The 14,271-nt window shown below is 44.4% G+C and overlaps 1 protein-coding gene across 1 annotated transcript in view; it reads right to left on the reverse strand.

The window, feature by feature from the left end:
* The window catches only part of LOC144680088 (putative Polycomb group protein ASXL3), a 350,418-nt gene that overhangs the window by 20,121 nt on the left and 316,026 nt on the right, over positions 1–14,271 (reverse strand). Inside the window, exons 10-11 of the mRNA XM_078541234.1 lie at positions 2,931–3,036; positions 1,245–2,343 (exon numbers count right to left, since the gene is read on the reverse strand). Coding sequence (XP_078397360.1) covers positions 1,245–2,343; positions 2,931–3,036 — 1,205 coding nt within the window. The remainder of the gene's footprint in view (positions 1–1,244; positions 2,344–2,930; positions 3,037–14,271) is intronic.

Raw genomic sequence — 14,271 nt, forward strand, 5'->3', positions numbered from 1 at the left:
CTGAAGGAGTCAGTCGATGATGTTACAAAGTGGGATGACCACTGTTGGGAGGGGAAATTTAAAGCACTAAGGGTAATTATCAGCAATGACCGATTCCAGAAGATGACTGGGCAATCTGAGAACATTGGCAACTCAAAACTGCCACTTAAAACCGCAAAGGGACTTCAAGTAAATAAAACAAGACGACTCTCTTGGTACTGTGTCTTATTGGCTATGGAACTGAAGCTCCAATTCACTCTGAAAATTCTTTTTTATTCTGCAGTGGTCCATGCTTGTCTTGAAATTGCCACAGTTGAGATTTCGATTAGCAACATAGCAGCCTTATTAAAAATATATGCAATGTTATAAAAAATGGCTACTGTACTCCAAGCTAAAACTTTCAACTAGCAAGCAGCAGCTACTTCAAAACAACAGCTGTGCCAGTGGAAAACTGGGCAGGTTGAAACCCAGTGACAGACATCACTTCAAATGGTAACCTTGGTCCGGCTCCTGTCTGATGATATGTACAGTTTTATGTTTTCATTTATATGTTTTTCAAAAGTTGACCCCATATTGTCATATATTGTAACAATAATTGATACTGGATAATGAATTCACTTTTATAGAATAAGCAGTAGTACTCATAAAGGCTGCTCTGGCTACACTTCAAACTGATACAATATTGCCTCATTGAATACTCTTCAAAACTATTATTTGAATGATAGTGAAGTTTCCAAAAATTAATTGAATTGAAATGCATTGTCACACTCATTATAAGGCAATTAAAACATCAGGACAATATTTTGTGGTTGTCAATTCTCACTTATGATATGTTTATTTCTATTAGTGAATAAAGTCAGCTTTTGGAGCAGACAATTAATTAAACTCAAGTGTTTAGGCCTAACCTATTAGAGTTATTTCTGAGTAAAAGCGTCGTAAATATTATCCTTAATGAATACAATCTGATAGTGAGATCCAGACAAGATGCTGTAGACTGCTTTGATAACTTTATGAATTTTTAGATAGTTATTGGAGGTTTGATATGCAAACAATTTTTTTCTATTTTATCACTTATAATAACATGTTTTTCCACAAAAAAATCTCAAACATGCTACCAAGACAGAAGAACAGATATAAATCCAAGTAGGTATGTAGGTAAAATAATGCCGATTGACTCTTAGTGAGTATAATATTACAAAAATATCTAAAAAGATAAGAAAAGTATATAGGTTAAACTCTGTCTTATTTCTTTCTATGTAATGTACCTTGATAGGTGGGACCTTTGGTTCTTCTTTTGTGGGCATCTCTTTTTCACTTTGTGATCTGCTGGGCAGAGTCTGAAAGGACTGGTCATTTTCAATTCTAGGTCTTTTCTCCTGACAGTATTCCAGGCTGTGCTGTTCCAATGGTTTTCTCTTCTGTAGCTCAAGATCTTTGTTGTCATTTCTAACTCCCTCTGATGTAGGAAAGTCTGAGGGTGTGGACATTAGTGGCGGTGACTGAGAGATACATTTCAATGCCCTTAGTTGGTTTTCAGGATCTTTGTTCTCATTTTCAGAGTACTCAGCCAATACAGAAGTTTCAGAGTATGTAGAGGTAAGTGGTTGTTGAGATGTGCACTGTGTATTTTTCTCTGGAGAATCAGGGTTATTGGTAACAGCATCAAGCTCATCGCAATAAGGTGAAGATTCTGAGCACATAAGAGCACTACATTGTTCTAGGGTACTCTCCTCATTACTCATATTAGGTGCCAGTTCACATATGTCACTGTTAGAAGCATTAAAGGAATCAGAAAGTTGAGATGGTGTAGAAGTGGAAGTAAGCAGTTGGAAAGAAATGCTAGATATCCCCGGGGAAGGCATCTGTGGATCTACAGCATGCTGAGACTGGGACTCAAACTCCTTGATACTTTGTGTAATGAGAACAGGCTTCAAGTCATCTACCAGCATCTCTTCTTCTGCCTTTTCCGGGCTATGCAGGCAAGACTGATCAAAGTCAGAGGTATTGGACTCAGGAGGCTTGTTTTCACCAAGGCTTCCACAAATATTCGGTTCAACTTCTTCTGCTATCTCTTCCTGAATAACAGATTCATCTGAGGTAATGTCTGAGCACAGGGATATTAGTATATCCTCCTCTTTAGCATTTTTGGATGGTTCTTTGGCTGGGATTTGCTGTATGTTGCATTGTGTTTGCTTTAGATCTGTATAAGGCACAAGGTTTTCATTGCTTTCATGCTTAATACCAGATGTGATCTCACAGGGCCCTGATATGGTGTGTGGCGCTGAAAATAAACAGCTGTCTTGATTTTCAAAAGACTCTTTTACTGATTCCAGTTTTATAGCTTCTTCTTGTGTTACACCCATCCTGAATACAACCAAAAAAGGGGATGTAACAATTATAACATAGAAAGCAGAGCAACTTATTATTAGTGTCTTGAGACAAAAACAGATTATCCTTAGACAAAGGTTTAGTAGAATATGTTAAAATGTACAAAAACATAATACTTCAATAATGTGTGTAGTGGACAGCAGGTAGCAGGGTGGCACTGAGTCCTGGAACATTAATGTTCAGTTTCACAGAGTCGGGGAGGGTAATTTTTGATGTGATCTGAATTAAGCAGGAAGAAACTGAATGGGCACTGCAGCACCTCTGTGAGTAGCAATGAAAATTAACTGATGTTTTCTTATCTAAACAGTACCATGTAACTGACCAGAAAAGTGATTGGTGAAGGTCAGAAGGCCACTGTCCACCCTTTCAGCAGTAGTTACTGAACCGAACAATATGAGATAACAATTGGGGAAAGTTAAATAAATAAATTTTTAAAAATTGAAACAGAAGACACAGTAAGTGCTAAGCTTGTTGTAGCACACTCCAAACAAAAACAAATAAAACCACGACTCAAGCTGTAACAAGGATCAGCTGCAATAACAAAGAGCCACTAATGTGCTTACTTTTGTCCATAATATTGTTCAAAAAATGTTTCCTTCCATTGTTCTATCTTCTTCTCCTTTTCAATCTCTTGTCGAATACGTAACTGCATTTCAGGAGTAAATTCACCTGCACAAAGTTTACAGAGTATGAAATAAAACTGGAATCATCTTTGTTAGAATGTAAATTTAACATTTATTAAGAATATTTTGTAATCTTGCAGTGCCCAATAATTTATTTCAAGCCTAAAAATTCTGATTAGGAACAGTGGAGCAGGAATAGGCCATTAGCTCCTGGAGCCTGGCCTGCCATTCAATGTGATCATGCACCCATCTTGGCTCCATATCCCTTAATATCTTGGCTAGCAAAAATCTATCAATCACAGGTTTAAAATGATTAATTCAACTAGTATCTACTGCGTTTGTGGGGGAAAATTCCACACTTCTATTACCTTTTGTATAAGTGTTTCCTTTCTTTTGCCCTGAATGGCCAGACTCTGATTTTAAGGTCATGTCCCCAAGTCCTAACTCCCCCAACAGTGAAAAAAATTTATCTCTATCTAGTCTATTAATTCCCTTCCAGACCCACATTGAAATCACCCTAAACCTTTTACAGGAAATATAAAACTAGAGATTTAGGACAACCTGTTTAATAGAGATTCCAGTTTTAGTCATGCGAATCAAGATTATAACTCTAGAGTGTATTAACACCTGTCACTGCACAGTGACCCTTGCCTCCACCTCCAGGCAATTATAGAGTCAGGAACTGGAAGCAAACAGCATAAATTAGCACTATACATTTATAAGCTGTGAGTTACAAAAATAGACACAGAAAGAAGAGCAGAGGTTAGCATCATGGGGTGAAATTTCTTGTGTATTTGAGCCCAGAGATACGTAATCAGGGCATAAGCAAATACCTGAAGAAAAATATCAAGGAAGCTCAGACGCAAGTGTGTTGTGCCCGTAATCATGCTATGCCTGTACTACTTTACTCTTTTAGGCCATCTATTGATTCTGTACCCAAACACATCTGGAACTGTTATAATGGCTTCACCTGAAGCTGAACAGTCAAACATGTTCATTTATTGCATTTACGCTGGTTCAAAATTAAATTAAAATTAAACTCAGCAATTTCAGCACAACAGGAAACAATGTTATTTTTTTAAGACACACATCATCCTGACTTGGAACTACACACCATTCCTTCAGTGTTGCTGGGTCAAAATCCTATAATTCTCTCTCTGATTACACTGTGGGAGTACCTTCACCACATGAACTGCAGTGATTTAAGAAAATGGATCACCATCACCTTCTCAAGGGGAATTAGAGATTGGAAATAAATGCTGGGGTTGTCAAAGATGCCCATATCCCATAAACGAATAAAAAATAAAAAAATAGAATTACATAGCACATAATATTACATGGTATTTACATCACAGAAATAGGCCATTGACCCTAACAGATCCATACTGATGTTTATGTTCTACAGAAACCTCTTCCCACGTTACTGCATCTAACCCCATTAACAGATCTTTCTATTCTTTTCTCTCTCGGGTGTTTACCTAGCATCTCCTTGAGTGCATTTATAATATTCAGCTCAACTGTTCTTTTAGAAGTGAGTCCCCCATTCTAAGCACTCACTGGGTTCTGGTCTCACCTGCACATAGGGCAGAATTTTACATTCGGTGTGCAGGGGCAGGCCTGACACACCTGAACATAAAATGACACGCGATGATGTCGGGCGTGCTTCCTGCTGTCGCGCGATATTTCGTTTGGCGGGCGCGCGCCGGAGTCGGCTGCGTGCCCGCCGATAATTGAAAGGCATATTAAGGCCATTAACGTACTAATGAACTCCAAATTTACACTGCCCATCCAACCTAACAGTTGGTGGGCAGGCGAAAAGGCCAAGCGGCCTTTACATTTTTTAGGAAACCTCATCCACAAGCAGGATGAGGTTTCCTAAAGCTAATACTGATTATATAAGAACTTTATTTTGAAATTCATTAAATTTTTAATGTTTTTAATAATTTATTTAAAAAGCTTCCATCTCCTTGAGGCAGGGAGCTGCCTCAGGGACACTGAAGCACTCTTTTGCTCACATGCTCAAAAGAGCGCTGGACCCGACTCTCCCTCCTCCTCCCTCCCACACAGGTAGCGCTCAGCGCTACCGCTTGAGATCCATGCTGGGCGGGCCTTTATTGGCCTGGCCGTGTGAAATCGCGGTGCCGAGCCGATCGCGGGTGCCCGACCAATGTAAAATCTTGGCTATAGAAACATCTTCTCTATGCCTACCCTATCAAACCCTTTCATAATCATAAAGACCTCTGTCAAGTCACCCCTCCGAATTCTCCTTTCTAGAGTTAACAGCCCCAGACAGTTTAATCTTTCTCGATAGATAAAGCCTTACAGTTTCAGTATCATGCTGATAAATTTTTTGTAGCTTCTTCCTCTGTGCCTCTAATTCCCTTTTCATAATATGATGGAGATGAGAACTGTTGTGTAACACCAGCAGTTTTCTCCCATTGCTGGGCCCCTGAAGACCTCATGTCCACCATCCTCAGCAAAGCTGGCAGAGGGACTTGCGTTCTGACAAGTTCTCTCCTGGTTGTCTCAGCTACCTATGATCGCTCTTGCCCACTGGCATTGTATGTTTTACCACATGCAACACATCCAGCTCTCTGTCTACGCTACACGGAATGCCATTGTCTGTGCTGGTGCCTGGTAGAGATGGTGCAAAGTTGGTGTGGAGTTAACTTGTTCCATGCCAGCCTGCCTCACAGCCATAACATGCTGTGGAAAGGCTAACTTGGTGCAGTATGGGACTTCTGTCCCTCACAGGGGAAGAAGTCCCAGCCTTGGTAGCTGCAGGCCAATTGGATTGGTTGGTGGCTTCAGTAGTCCTGGCAGCAGCAAGAGCTCATTAGCGGGCATTGCTGGGACTGCAAGCAGGCCCAAGAAGAAGGCCCATGGATCCCGGAGCCAGGTCAGTCCAGGGTACTGGGCAGGGAGGGTTTGGAGAGTTTAGGGAGGGGTGGGTGATGGGTTTTATAGAGCAGGTGGGGTAGAAAGGGGGGGTACTATCTAGGGGGGGCCCTCCCGATGCTCAGAAGGCACCCCACGAAGATAGTACCCTAACTTTCTTCCCACCCTTTTAAAAAGCTTTTTTAGAAAACAGCCTACCCACTCCCATCCGACTGCCCATGCCAACCGTATTATGGCATGAGCAGCGTATTATCGAGATCAGTTGGCTTCTTTACAAGCTCAATTGACCCTTGATGATTTTTCCCGCCAAACCCCTTGTATTATGGGGGTGAGCTCAGAGATGGGTGGTAAGGTGGTGGGTTTGGCACCCACCCTATTTTACATGCGCGTCTGCCAAAAACATGCCTGGTGGGGGCATAGAAAACAGCCCCTGTTTTAAGTAGGCATAGACAATTTTGCTGGAAATTGCATGCGTGATTCAGGCAGGCTAGCCATGTGGTCAAGAGGGCTGCCTGCTAACCTTATTAACATGAGGACCAGGAGTTAAAATGGACCGACTTCACAGCAAAAATATGATGGGGCTTGATGCCTACGCTGCCCTCTGCCCCAGGTTAAAACCGGCCATTGTCACTACCACTGGTGCTGCCTGCTTTGAAAATCCGAATTGGCAGCTGCCAGCACTTTCAAACTATCAGCAATCGGATTACATCTGACATTTCATTCAGCTTCACCCATTCATTCACTGAAACTTCGCTTTCCAGCAGGTGTCAATTGAACTGTCAATCGTGCAACAAATAAAATTCTGTAACAGCACAACCTGAAATGTTAACTCTGGATGGAATTTTCTGCTCCTGTTGGCGGTGGGCATGTTTGGTGGCATGAGCAGACAATATGGCAGGAAGGCCAAAAATCAGTTTTACGCCGTTGTGAAACCAATTTGCGTTCGTTCACTCCACCTGTCAATGGCGGGCCGCATTTCCTGCCATCGCACATTGGGAACCTAATTTCAATACTTTAGCATTTCATTATAAGCTCAGCTTGCCGGAATCAACCCCCCACGATGGATCATCTGGACACATAGATAAGCGACATGCACTTGGCAAGCTACACTCCTTGGCGAGCTACACTTCACTCGGGACTTTGAGGTTTGTTTGCCTACCTTGCTTCAAGCAGCACTCGCAGTCAGCACCGCATCACTTTTAGGGGGGCTCACGGGCAGGTCTCTACCCACCAGACCGGCCATAAGGTGGGGGTGGCTTTTCAATGGCTGCAGGGCTAGGGTTTGTTTGGGGAAGCAGGAGAAGTGGCCTCAGGCAAGGGAAGAGGCTGCAGAGCAAGGGCTTTACTGGGAAAGGGGGTTATCCCAGGGTGTGTGTGGGGGCACATGTTGATCTGTGCAAGTGGCATCAAGGTGATGAGGGCTGAGGAGAAAATCTCCAGAGGAAATGAGGCCAGATGGAGATGTGAGGGTGTGTGTGAGGGAGTGAGTGGTGATGTCCCTTGAGCTGGCAGTAAGTGAGATGCCAGTGAACATGTGATGGGCTTGTGAATGTGTGAGTTTAGAGTGATGAAATGGTTGCCATTACCCTGGCAGCACAGATGAGATCATTCATCCTCTTTCTGCACTGAATGACCAACCTCTTCTGTGCAGAGTTGGCACTGACCACCACTGCCACTGCTTCCCAAGCCAGAGTGGTGAGATTGCTGGACCTCCTGCGGCCAGAGCAGAGGGTGGAGGACATCATGGTGGGCCTCTGAAAGGCATCCCAGTGATGGGTCACTGAACTCTTCTTGGCTCTCAGGGCCATGTCGTCACTGGAGCAGTCCTAGGCTGCAAGCATTGAGAACACTGTGCGTGGCTGCAGTTTAAATATGGCACCCGGAGTGAGGGAATAGTGAGGTAATGGCGTGATGGGCGATTCAGAGGCCGCCTGCCAGTGAGACAGTATATTTCCTGTGGCTGCATAACTAATGATGCGGGAAGCAAACGCAACAGTGTGAAAACCCACCATTGTGGCCGGCGGGTAAAATGTCGTTTTTTACGCCCGCTACAGCACTTGGTGTAATTCTGCGACGATTCTGCCTTCTGTTTCGCTCTCCACAGATGCTGCCAGGTCTGCTGAGCATTTCCAGCATTTCTGCTTTTATTTCAAACTTCCAGCATCTGCGGTGTTTTGCTTTTGAAATAAAATTGTGCACTTAGTCAGGTACACTTTTAAATTGCAAATGCATTAAATATGTTAAGAACAATATTATAATCTCCTGGCCTCTTATCAGAATGAACTTGTAGGATTTCTCTTGTTTATATATTTACATACATGCCAATAGTGCTTTAACCCAAGTATCACTTTGTCAACAAAGGGTTACATAGGAGATATTGCACAGAAATGGGCCATTTAGCCCAACTAACCCATATGGTGTTTATATTCACTCAAGCCTCCGCCCATCTTTTCTCATCTAAATCTACCATTGTAAACTTGTATTCCTTTCTCCCTCATATGCATGTCTAGTTTGTCCTAAAATGCAAGTATACTCTTCACTTCAACCACTACCTGTGATAGTGAGTTCCACATTCTTACCATTCTTTAGGTGAAGAATTTTCTCCTGAATTCCCTATTGGATTTCTTGCTGACTAATCTATATAAATAGCCTTTGTTATTCACTTCCCCACAAGAGAAACATTAGGTCGAATTTTTGCAGAACATACGGTCATACGAAATAGGAGCAGAAGTAGGCCATTCGGCCCTTCGAGCCTCCTCCACCATTCAATAAGATTATGGCTAATCTGTTTGTGTTTTGAATTCCATATTCCCATCTACCCCCAATAACCTTTGATTCCCTTGCCTAACAAGAATTTATCTACCTCTGCCCTAAAAATATTCAATGACCCCACCTCCACCGCCTTCTGAGGCAGAGAGTTCCAAAGTCACACAGCTCTCTGAGAGAAAAAAAATTCTCCTCATCTCTGTCCTACAAGGGCAACCCCTAATTTTAAAACAGTGCCCACTAATTCTGGACTCACCCACCAGATGAAACATCTTTTCCACGTCCACCTTGTTAATACCGTTCAGGATCTTATATACTTCAATCAAGTCACCCCTCACTCTTCTGAACTCCAGTAGAAACAAGTCCAGTCTTTCCAAACTTCCCTCATAAGACAACCTGCTCATTCCAGGTATTAATCTAGTAAACTTCCTCTGAGTTGCCTCCAACGCATTTACATCCTCCCTTAAATAAGGAGACCAAAACTGCACAAAATATTCGAGATGTGGTCTCACCAATGCCCTGTATATCTGAAGCATAACATTGTTACTTCCTCTTCACCATGGACGTCCAACCCCTCTACACCTCCATCCCCCACCAAGATGGTCTGAGGGCCCTTAGCTTCTTCCTTGAACAGAGGCCCGAACAATCCCCATCCACCACTACTCTCCTCCGTCTGGCTGAACTTGTTCTCACACTGAACAATTTCTCCTTTAACTCCTCTCACTTCCTCCAAATAAAAGATGTGGCTATGGGTACCCGCATGGGCCCTAGCTATGCCTGTCGCTTTATGGGGTATGTGGAACATTCCTTGTTCCAGTCCTACTCAGGCCCCCTCCCACAACTCTTTCTCCGGTACATCGATGATTACTTCGGTGCTGCTTCATGCTCTCGTAGGGACCTGGAAAAATGTATTAATTTTGCTTCCAATCTCCACCCCCTCCATTATTTTCACATGGTCCATCTCTGACACTTCCCTTCCCTTCCTTGACCTCTCTGTCTCAATTTCTGATGATAGACTGTCCACCAATATCCATTACAAGCCTACCGACTCCCACAGCTACCTCGACTACAGCTCCTCACACCCGCTTCCTGTAAGGACTCCATCCCATTCTCTCAGTTCCTTCGCCTCCGTCGCAACTGTTCTGATGACGCTACCTTCAAAAACAGTTCCTCTGACATGTCCTCCTTCTTCGTTAACCGAGGTTTTCCACCCACGGTCGTTGACAGGGCCCTCAACCGTGTCCGGCCCATCTCCCGCGCATCCGCCCTCACGCCTTCTCCTCCCTCCCAGAAACATGATAGGGTCCCCCTTGTCCTCACTTATCACCCCACCAGCCTCCGCATTCAAAGGATCATCCTCTGCCATTTCCGCCAACTCCAGCATGATGCCACCACTAAACACATCTTCCCTTCACCCCCCCTGGCAGCATTCCATAGGGATCGTTCCCTCCGGGACACTCTGGTCCACTCCTCCATCACCCCCTACTCCTCAACCCCCACCTATGGCACCTCCCCATGCCCACGCAGAAGATGCAACACCTGCCCCTTCACTTCCTCTCTCCTCACCGTCCAAGGGCCCAAACACTCCTTTCAAGTGAAGCAGCATTTCACTTGCATTTCCCCTAACTTAGTCTACTGCATTCGTTGCTCCCAATGCGGTCTCCTCTACATTGGAGAGACCAAACGCAAACTGGGCGACCGCTTTGCAGAACACCTGCGATCTGTCTGCAAGAAAGACCCAAACCTCCCTGTCGCTTGCCATTTTAACACTCCACCCTGCTCTCTTGCCCACATGTCTGTCCTTGGCTTGCTGCATTGTTCCAGTGAAGCCCAACGCAAACTGGAGAAACAGCACCTCATCTTCCGACTAGGCACTTTACAGCCTTCCAGGCTGAATATTGAATTCAACAACTTTAGATCTTAAACTCCCTCCCCCCATCACCACCCCGTTTCTTCCCCCTCCCTTTTGTTTTTTTCAATAATTTATATAGATTTTTCTTTTCCCACCTATTTCCATTATTTTAAAATCTACAACTAATACCTTGTCAGTCTTTCCACCCCATCCCCACTAGAGCTGTACCTTGAGTGTCCTGCCATCCATTCTTAATTAGCACATTTTCTTAGATAATATCACCACCTTCAACACCTCTTTGATCCTTCTGTCTGTGACATCTTTTGATTATCTGCTCCTATCACTGCTTGCTTGTCCCTACAACCACCCCACCCCCTCAACTTCTCTCTCCCCCCGCCCACCTTAAACCAGCTTATATTTCACCCCTCTCCTAACTATACTCAGTTATGTTGAAGGGGCGTGAGGACTCGAAACGTCGACTCTTTTCTTTCCCACCGATGCTGCCAGATCTGCTGAGTTTTTCCAGGTAATTCTGTTTTTGTTTTGTTACTTTTATGTTCGATTCCTCTCATAATAAAGGATAACATTCCATTAGCCTTCTTAATTACTTGCTGTACCTGCATACAAATTTTTGTGACTCATGCACGAGAACACCTAGATCCCTCTGCACCTCGGAATTCTGCAGTCGTTCTCCATTTAAGTAATACTCTGCTTTTTTATTCTTCCTGCCAAAGTGAACAACTGCACATTTTCCCACATTATATTCCATCTACCAGATTTTTCTCCACTCACTCAACCTATCCATATCCATCTGCAATCTCCATATGTCCTCTTCACAATATACTTTCCTACATATCTTTGTGTCATCTGCAAATTTAGCCACCATGCCTTCACTTACCTCATCTAAGTCATTGATATAAATTGTAAAAAGTTGAGGGCCCAGCACAGACCCCTGCGGGACTCCACTCGCCACATCCTGCCAATCAGAAAAACACCCATTTATGTACACTCTCTGTTTCCTGTTAGTTAGACAAACTTCTATCCATGCTAATATGTTACCCCCTACACCATCAGCTTTTGTTTTTCACAATAACCTTATTGTGACACCTTATCAAATGCTTCTGGAAATCCAAGTACAGCATGTCTACAGGCTTCCCTTTATCCACAACACGTATTATTCCTTTGAAGAACTCCAGTAAATTGGTTAAACATGATTTCCCTTTCACAAAACCATGCTGACTCTTGCTGATTACTTTGAGCTTCTCTATGTGCCCAGCCATAACCTCCTTAATGGTCGATTCTAATAACTTCCCCACAACAGACGTCAAGCTAACTGACCTATAGGGTGGAATTTTCCCATCCCACCCATGGAGGGTTTTGTGGCGGGCGGGAGCGGAGAATCCAGCAGCAGGCAAAAAGTTGGAAATCTGCTGACGTAAAAACAGCTTGCAATTCTCCCGATGGTGGGTTTATGGCGGGTCGGTTATCCCACTGACTAGCGACGTGAACACAATTTGCATTTATTAACATCTCATGAATGCTCATTAAAACAGCTGCTCACTGGAATCTTGTCAGGCCTTCCAATCTTGCGTCACGCCAGCGGGAAATTACGTCAGCCTCAAACCCATTTGAAAAGGGGTGGCGTGCACAAGTTGGACCTCAGTTCGCTGGTAACTTTGAGATGAGTACAACATACACAGCCTATTAGACATGGCGCTGCTCCAGTCTTGTTGTGATGAACCCCACACTGCTGGGGCTGTAAGGTTGGTCTGCTCCTGCTCTTTTCCTACATTTTCCCAAAACCGCCACTGTGCTGTGGTACTCATGAAGGCCTCCACTTTCAGAAACTAGCACTACAACTGCGGATGGGCTGTGAGGCGACGGTGGTATCAATGAACACAAGGTAGGCAATGGAGAAGGAAAGCTGTGGAATGGCAGTGAGGGGGAAGGGTGAACATGAGGGTGATTGGCACCCCTTCCACAAACATTCACTCCCTCCACCACTGACGCACAGTAGCAGCAGTGTGCACTATCTGCAAGATGCACTGCAGAAATTCACCAAGGTTCTTTAAGCAGCACCTTCCAAACCCACGACTACTACCATCTAGATGGACAAGGGCAGCAGATAGTTGGGAATACCACTACCCGTAAGTTCCCCTCCAAGTCACTCACCATCCTGACTTGGAAATATATTGCCGTTCCTTTACTGTCACTGATTCAAAATCCTGGAACTCCCTCCGTAACAGCACTGTGGGTGTACCTACACCACATGGACTGTAGCAGTCCAAGAAGGCAGCTCACCACCACCTTCTTAAGGGCAATTAGGGATGGGCAATAAATGCTGGCCTTGCCAGTGATGCCCACATCCCGTAAATGAATTTAAAAAACTGATTGGTCATTAATGTGCCACATCGGAGATTGGAGCACAGAGATAGGTTGGGTCACTCATCTCAATTAAACTTTAGCATCCCACTCAGGGCTCAAGATGTTACATATCTGTGATGCCATCTTGGTCACCTTAATGTGTGTGCTAGTGTCTCAGGGACAAGGCACATCAGCCACAAAGCAAGGAGGACAGGAAAAACTATTGATCCTTATAGTTTCCATACGTTTCATCTTCTGAGCTTCACTCTTTTGTCCCTTGAATGATTAATGTCTTCAATGTTTCCTTTCAGAGAGAAGGCAAAAGCACATATGGATCCAGGGCTCAATGCTGCCTTTGTCAGGGTTCTAATGCAATGGAGGAGGCAAAGGAGGGAGAGGCAACTCCATGCACAGCTCCAGCAGGAAGGATATGGTCAAGTGGAGCCAAAGCATGAACAGGAGGGTCAGAAGGAGAGACCCAGACAACAGGTGCAACTCACCAGACCTAGAGCTTATTGTAGAAGAGTCTCCTATTTACAAATGAGTGAGAGACAATGCCATGCACGTTTGTGCTTGTCCCAAGATCTGATACATCACATATGCCGCATTTTACTTGAAGACCTGACGCCATGTGGAGTTGGAGGGTATCCCCTGCCAGTGGCTTTGAAGGTGACTGCAACACTAACTTTCTTTGCTCCTGGTTCTTTCCAAGGATCAGCAGGCAACCTGTGCGGCATATCTCAGTCTGCAACACATCGATACATAAAGAAGATCACAGATGCCCTTTACAGGAAGGCCCATCATTATGTCAGGTTTGCTCTGGATGAAGATAGCCGGGCTGCAGGACTGACTGGTTTCGCTGCCATTTCAAGCTTCCCAAGAGTGCAGGGTGCAATAGACTGCACCCATGTGGCTATACGGGCTCCAAGGCAGGGTTGTTCTGAGGAGAGGTACAACACTGCTCACAGCTCCACATGCTCCCTTATGGAGTAGACAATAGGGCTTTTGAAGATGCACTTCAGGTGCTTGGACCGTTAAGGTGGCTCACTCGAATACACTCCCAACAGGGTTTCCCACATCATCGCAGTGTGTTGTGCCCTTCACAATCTGGCATTACAAAGAGGTGAACCCCTGCCAGAGGATGAACTGGAGGAGGATGAGAGTTCATCAGATAATGAAGATCCGGAGGCCCAGGTACCTCAGGAGGTATGAGTGCGATCACATCATGGAGGAAGGAAGACGTGGGAGATGCGCCCGTGATACGTTAATTGCTGACAGGTTCCAGGAAGAGTAAAGTTAAGTGAGGGAATATGGCCACATTTCTCCTAATCCTCAATGCCATTTTCTTACAACTCAGGGGATGTCCACCCACTTGCAGTGAGAACGAGTCCCGCATTCACA

Source organism: Cetorhinus maximus, chromosome 4, assembly GCF_964194155.1.
Source record: "Cetorhinus maximus chromosome 4, sCetMax3.hap1.1, whole genome shotgun sequence".
Taxonomy (NCBI): Eukaryota; Metazoa; Chordata; class Chondrichthyes; order Lamniformes; family Cetorhinidae; genus Cetorhinus; species Cetorhinus maximus.